Source organism: Microtus ochrogaster (genome assembly GCF_000317375.1).
Source record: "Microtus ochrogaster isolate Prairie Vole_2 chromosome 14 unlocalized genomic scaffold, MicOch1.0 chr14_random_1, whole genome shotgun sequence".
NCBI lineage: Eukaryota > Metazoa > Chordata > Mammalia > Rodentia > Cricetidae > Microtus > Microtus ochrogaster.
Genome location: NW_004949096.1, coordinates 28,964,000 through 28,970,858, shown reverse-complemented (window position 1 = coordinate 28,970,858; position 6,859 = coordinate 28,964,000). Strand labels below are relative to the sequence as shown.

The 6,859-nt window shown below is 40.4% G+C and overlaps 1 protein-coding gene across 2 annotated transcripts in view; it reads left to right on the top strand.

Annotated features, from left to right (window-relative positions):
- Tmem87a (transmembrane protein 87A) overlaps positions 1-6,859 on the top strand; it is a 47,630-nt gene that overhangs the window by 2,194 nt on the left and 38,577 nt on the right. For both annotated transcript variants that reach the window (XM_005364301.2, XM_005364300.2), the window contains exon 3: positions 2,470-2,555. In XM_005364301.2, the coding sequence (XP_005364358.1) occupies positions 2,470-2,555 (86 nt within the window). The remainder of the gene's footprint in view (positions 1-2,469; positions 2,556-6,859) is intronic.

Here is a 6,859-nt window from a genome sequence, read left to right as displayed (position 1 = left end):
TTCTTTGGTTTTTCGAAACAGGGTTTCTCTGTGGCTTTGGAGCCTGTCCTGGAACTAGCTCTGTAGACCAGGCTGGTCTCGAGCTCACAGAGATCCGCCTGCCTCTGCCTCCCGAGTGCTGGGATTAAAGGCGTGCACCACTATCGCCCGGCTGCTTGCATCATTTTTAAACCTGTTATGAGTCAGAAGTATCACTGGTTTTACTCTTGTGTGCTTGTTAGCTGTTTACTGAAAACATGGCCGAATTTTGTCAGACTGCTGGCTCAGATACTCAGTAGATCTTCTGTTTGCCAAGGGAGTGTTTAAGCTTCCAGTAACAGTGAGTTCAGGGGTATTAAGGAAGTTGGGATTGTGTAGAAGAAAACCAGTTTGTCTAGTGAGATGACTGCAGGATCTGGAGCTAAATGTCCCATGTGCACTAAAACTTCCCTTTTAGTTTTGAAATGTTATTTTTGGAATTAAATGTTTATGGGTTGCTCTGTTTTTGAGATAGGGATAAGTACTGTATCTATATCATCACTGTAATATCTATTTTAATTAATTAATTACTGTTTGCTTTTTGAGACAGGGTCTTTCTAGGTAGCCTTGGCTGTCCTGGAGCTTACGATGTAGACCAGGCTGGCCTGGAACTCATCGAGATCTGATTGCCTCTGCCTCCTAAGTGTTAGTATTCAAGATGTAGGTTATAACTTCCTGATTGCATCTTTTGCTCTGAATGAAAGTAAATTCCTGGGGCTGGAGCGATAGGTCAGTGGTTAAGAGCACTTGTTCTTGCAGAAGACCCAGGTTCAGTTCCCAGTACCCCAGGTGGTGGTTCACAAGTGTTCATAATTCTAGTACCTGGATGCATATGATATGCAGTCATAGTTGTGAATAGAACATACACATAAAGTGAATAAATCTGAGGGAAAAAAAGTAGATTTCCTAAGTGTAGTCATACTTATTCATGTTACACTTCCAAAGTGTAAGGAATCTTTAGTATTTTTTCTTCCTCAGCAGAAATCAAAGAGGAAGTTTTAATTAGATGTTTTTTTTTGTTGTGAACAAAAGTAAATTCTTAAATGCAGTTATATTTCTTTTTTATTTTTATTCTTTTGTGTATGTGTTTTGTTTTGTTTTTTTGTTTGTTTGTTTTTTTAAATAGTCTCATGTAGCTGAAGTTGGCCCTGAATACCTGATCCTCCTGCTCATACCTGCCAAGTGCTAGAATTACAGGCAGCAAGCAGAACCCACTGCCATCATGTTTATTTTTGGTTTGTTTGCACAGAGGAGTCTGTAGTATCTTGTCCCGCTTCTCAGGACAGTTGGGTTTACCTTCTTACATCTTCAGACTGACGCTTGGGTTCTTTTTTTTGGTTTTTCGAGACAGGGTTTCTCTGTGGTTTTGGAGCCTGTCCTGGAACTAGCTTTTGTAGACCAGGCTGGTCTCAAACTCATAGAGATCCGCTTGCTTGGGTTCTTTAGAATAATTGTGTTCCACACTATGTGGGGTTTTGTCATGTGTTTATGTACGATGGTTCAGGTACAGGTGAGCCTGTGCAGGTCAGAGAAGGATGCCAAGTGTCGTGCTATATCTGTTGGTCTCCACTATTTTCTTTGAGACAGGGTCTCTCAAACCTGGAGCTAGGCTGGTGGAATCAACAAGTCTAGACAGGGCATCATAACAAATCCCTGGGACTGGAGTGGCAGACAGCCATGAGCTACCTACCATGTGGGTGCTAGAAACTGAACTCAGTTCTAACTGCTGAGTCATTTCTCCAGCCTCTTTTATGCATTCTTGCTGACTTTCAAGGCCCAAGCCATGAGTATTCTCTCAGTGGATCTCTTTAAATCACCATTTAACAATCATGAATATTATGCTATCCCTGATACTGTTATATTGTATTTCTCCAGTACGAATGTGACCTTTTTTAAAAAAGATCTTTGATCATTTGCTTTTCTCCATTCTATTCTTAACCTAACTATTCAACCTTTGTATATGTGTGTTCTGCTTTAAGTCTAGTTTTAGATTAGAATTGCCTTATCATGCCTAGTATTTTTTTTTCAATATAGATCAGAGGTTTGGGACATAGAAATAGACCTAAATTTCCAAAAGAGTTAAAGAAAGAAAATGTGCTTAGCTACCGTTTCTGAAGGAGCAGTGATACTATCTAAAGGCTACTTGGGCATCTGAGCACGCTAGCTCACTCCTGTAATCTCAACACTTGGGAGGCTGAGATAGAGGGATGGAAGTGAATTTGAGGCCAGTTTGGGCTGCACAATGAGATCCTGCCTCAAAACAAACACCAAGAAAGAAAGAAGAAGCACTTCTTTTTGCTTGTATGACTTGATTTCCTTATGTTTAAAGAAGGGATATTGAGTATCTCAGTTTAGGGTGGAAAATAAATAGGCCATAGGTTAATAGAGATATGCTGGAGGAATGCTTCTTTTGGAATTCTTTTGTATTTACGCTTATTTCTTCTTTCATAGTTGATGGAGAGCCTTGTGATCTGTCTTTGAATATAACCTGGTTTCTGAAAAGTGCTGATTGCTACAATGAGATCTATAGCTTCAAGGTAAAGAATTTGAAAATACAGATTTTTCCTGGTACTTAATGATCATCTGACCCCAACCTCTTAACTTTATGGAAGAAAGAGTAGTGTGTGGAACAGCGGAGCTGAAACTGTAGCGCAGTCTGCCCAGTCTGCAGACCGTGTCAGCAGTTCTCAGGCTTCCTGTCTCAGAATTCATATCTAAAAACTGTGGCTGGGTCTGGTGGTGCCCGCCTCTAACCCCTGCACTTGGGAGGCAGAGACTGACAGGTCTCCAGGTTTCGGCCATCCTGGTCTATGTAGACCAGGATGAATTCCAGGATAGCCAGGGCTACACAGAAAAACCCTGTCTCAAAGAATAAAAACCAACCAAACAACAAACAAAAAAATTGTGGACTCAAAAAGCCTTTGTTTTTCAATTTTTTTAAGCCCTCACGTTTACTGTTAGTGTATTTGCGCACATGAGCCGCGGCATGAGTGTGGACATCAGAGGATAACTTGAGGGGTTCAGTTTTCTCCTTCCACTGTGTAGGTTCTAGGGGTTGAACGCAGTTTGCCAGGTTTGGCAGCAAATTCCTTTACTTGCTGAACAAATTTTTGGTCCTCTACAAGGCTTTTGTTTCTGTGGTTTCCTCTTTTAAAAATTAAAACAAGGCCTAGAGAGATGGCTCAGTGATTAAGAGGACCTGAGTTCAGTTCCCAGTACCCACATGCCAGTTTATAACTATCTGTAATTTCACTTCCAGGGTATCTGACTCCCTCTTCTGGTGTCCACAGACAGACACTTGGTGCACAGATATACATGCGACAAAAATACCCATACACATAAAATAATAAAATAACTTTTAAAAAGAAGATAATACAAAATATTAAGATATTTATTATTTTAAAGTAGCAATAACAAACTCATAAGATCTTGTCTCAAAAAAAAAATCCCATAAGAGTAGTATTGTTTTGTGATCTTGTTAGATGTCTTTAACTAAAATCTGGCATGACAGAAGACAGATTTTTTTTTTTTTGGTTTTTCGAAACAGGGTTTCTCTGTGGCTTTGGAGCCTGTCCTGGAACTAGCTCTGTAGACCAGGCTGGTCTCGAACTCACAGAGATCCGCCTGCCTCTGCCTCCCGAGTGCTGGGATTAAAGGCGTGCGCCACCACCGCCCGGCTTAGAAGACAGATTTTTTTTTCTTCCATCTTTATTTATTAAAAAACAAAAACGAAAAGAAAATCTCCCTTCATTACACACCAATCCAAGTTCCCACTCCCTCCCCTCCTCCATTTCCTCCACACACCCTCCCACCTCACCTCACCCCCATCCAGTCCTCAGAGAGGGTAAGGCACATTGCTTTGGGGAAGGTCCAAGGCCCTCCCTACTATATCTAGGCTGAGCAAGGCATCTATCCAAAGAGAATAGATTCCCATAATGCCAGTGCATGCTGTAGAGATAAATCCTGGTGCCACTGCTAGTCCAGTGGTCTCTCAGCCTGCCCCAGCCACGCAACTGTCAACTACAGTCAGAGGGACTAGTTTAGACCTATGCTTGTTCCTTCCCAGTCTGGCTGGAGTTGGTGAGCTCTCATTAGCTCAGGTAGACTGTTTCAATGGGTGAACGAACCATCACGGTCTTGATCTCCTTGTTCATATTCTCATTCTTCCCACTCTTCAGACAGCTAGATTTTTGTGCTTTGTTCTTTACTTAGTCCTGAAATAAATTGCTTGAAATATTTGTTGAAAAAAATCTGAATTTATAAAGATACATGGTTAGAAAAGTGAATGGTATTTTAATGACCTTTTTATGTAGTTGGGATATCCTTTATGCCACAACATTTTATTGGCCTTTCTTAAAGGTTAATTGTAATGCAGAAATAAAATCCTATTAATGAATTGAATAAGTGTTTTTAAAAATCTGCAATGATTAAAGGACCAACCTTTGGGGAGGTGCTCCCCTCCCTGTAATTCTTGTCTACAGAGCTACTGAAATTTCCTGGACATGAAGCTGTATCTTTCTGTTCCATTCCCTAGCAGTAAGGTGTCTTTTGTAATAAAAAAAAAAAAAGAAATCCTAGTAATGAACTTTTTATAATATAAATTGTTGTACTTTTAAAGATTTTATTTTTAGTTTATATGTATGGGTGTTTTGCCATTGTGTATGTGTGTACCTCATGTGTGCAGTACTCTTGAAGGCCAGAAGAGGGCACCAGATCCTATGGAACTAAACTTTCAGACAGCTGTGAGCTTGCATGTGGGTTTTGGGTATTGAATCTGGGTCCTTCGGAAGATCAGCTAGTACTCGTAACTGCTGAGCTCTGCTCTGCCTGATTTTATGTCTGCTGGGGATATAACCCAGGGCTTCATTCATGCTAGGTAAACCCTGCCAACTAAGCTCCATCCCCAGCTTCCGTAGTGAAGTTTTATAGGAGCGTTTGAGTTTGACCGAGTTCATTATATAACATTGGCATGAATCTCAGTGTTAAGAGCTTATATTGATCTATGTTGCTCTTGCAAAGGGCTTGAATTTTGTTTTCGTCACCCAGTCATACTACTCAAAACCACCGTAACTCTAACTCCAGGAAATCTAAAACCCTAGTTTCCATGGCACTTCCAGATTTACACATGGTTACAGATATTTCACTATACACACACATGCACGCATGCACACATATGTACACAAATACACATATATACACATACATATACATGTATCTTGTCTTCACAAGACATATAAATAGTTATTTTGGATTGCTACAAGATAAAGGTATGGAGAAGGGCTGGAGAGATGGCTCCACAGTCAAGAATATAGTATGCACTGCTCTTACAGAGGCCCTGAGTTCGTTTCCAACATCCACCGAGCTTACAAGCTGCCTGTGACCCCAGCTTCAGAGGATCCAAGGCTTCCGGGGGCATCATGTGTACAAAACCATACACACACACACATATGTACACATAATTGTTTTTAAAGTATGGAGATGGTAACATGGTAATTTTTTATGACTATCAGAAATGGGTTATGATTGGCAACAACAGCTTTACACCCTAAGCTTATGAGCATAAATTATCTTTTTATAGATTTTGTTAATTTGATCAAATAACCGTGAGGTTAAAAAAAACGTTTCTATCTGAAAATTTACTAGTCTTCCCAGAATTGTTAGAGAATTACCTTTTTGTGAGTCAGGGACTATAATTCTGTACCTTATTTTAAAGATTTGTTTATTTATTTGTGTGTATGCTTACACATGTGTGTATGCCAGGGGAGAGTGTCATACTTCTGGAGCTAGACTTAGAGGCTGCTGTGAGCTACTCGGTGTGTGTCCTGGGAACCAAATGTGGGTTTTCTGGAACAACAGCAAATATACTTGCCCCAGAATTCTGTACTGTAGAGTTTAATTTTAGATTCTTCTTTTAAAAGATTGTGTGTCAGAGGATAACCTGTGAGCGTCAGTTCTCCACCTCTACCCCATGGGCTCTGGCATCCATCATGTGTGGTGGCAAAAGTCTAACTGCTGAGCCATCTAACTAGTCTCCTCTTACTGTTACTATCAGTCTAACTGCTGAGCCATCTGACTAGTCTCCTCTTACTGTTACTATCAGTCTAACTGCTGAGCCATCTGACTAGTCTCCTCTTACTGTTACTATCAGTCTAACTGCTGAGCCATCTGACTAGTCTCCTCTTACTGTTACTATCAGTCTAACTGCTGAGCCATCTGACTAGTCTCCTCTTACTGTTACTATCAGTCTAACTACTGAGCCATCTGACTAGTCTCCTCTTACTGTTACTATCGTTTTTGTTGTCAGGTCCTTTAGTCAGCAAGGACACGACACCAACCCTCTCTAGGCATGATTTGTAAAAATATTTTTTTTTATTTGTTTGGTTTACTGTTTTATGTATATGAATGTTTTACCTACATGTATGTACACCACATGCATGCCTGGTGTCTGAGGGGTCAGAGAGAGTATCAATCCCCTGGGATTGGAGTTACAGACAATCGTGTGCCTCATGTGGATGCTAGGAATTGAACCTGGCTCTTCTGCAAGAGCCACAAGTCATTTTTAACCACTGAGCCAACTCTCCAGTCCCCCAGCCATGATATTTATCTTGAAAAGAGACATATGCTAATGTTTTTAGAACTGCAGAAAGCAACACTGAAGAGCAGACTGTGCTTATGGTTTCCTGTGATAGGGAGCTGGACACCATCTGTTCTTTTATAAGATGAGGCAAATATGGGGAAAGTGCATTTTCTCATTATTTTGACCTGAATTTGTTTCTTGCCCTTCACTGCCAGATGCAGAGACAGCCTAATTTTAGATTCTTTTTTTTTTTTTTTTTTTTTT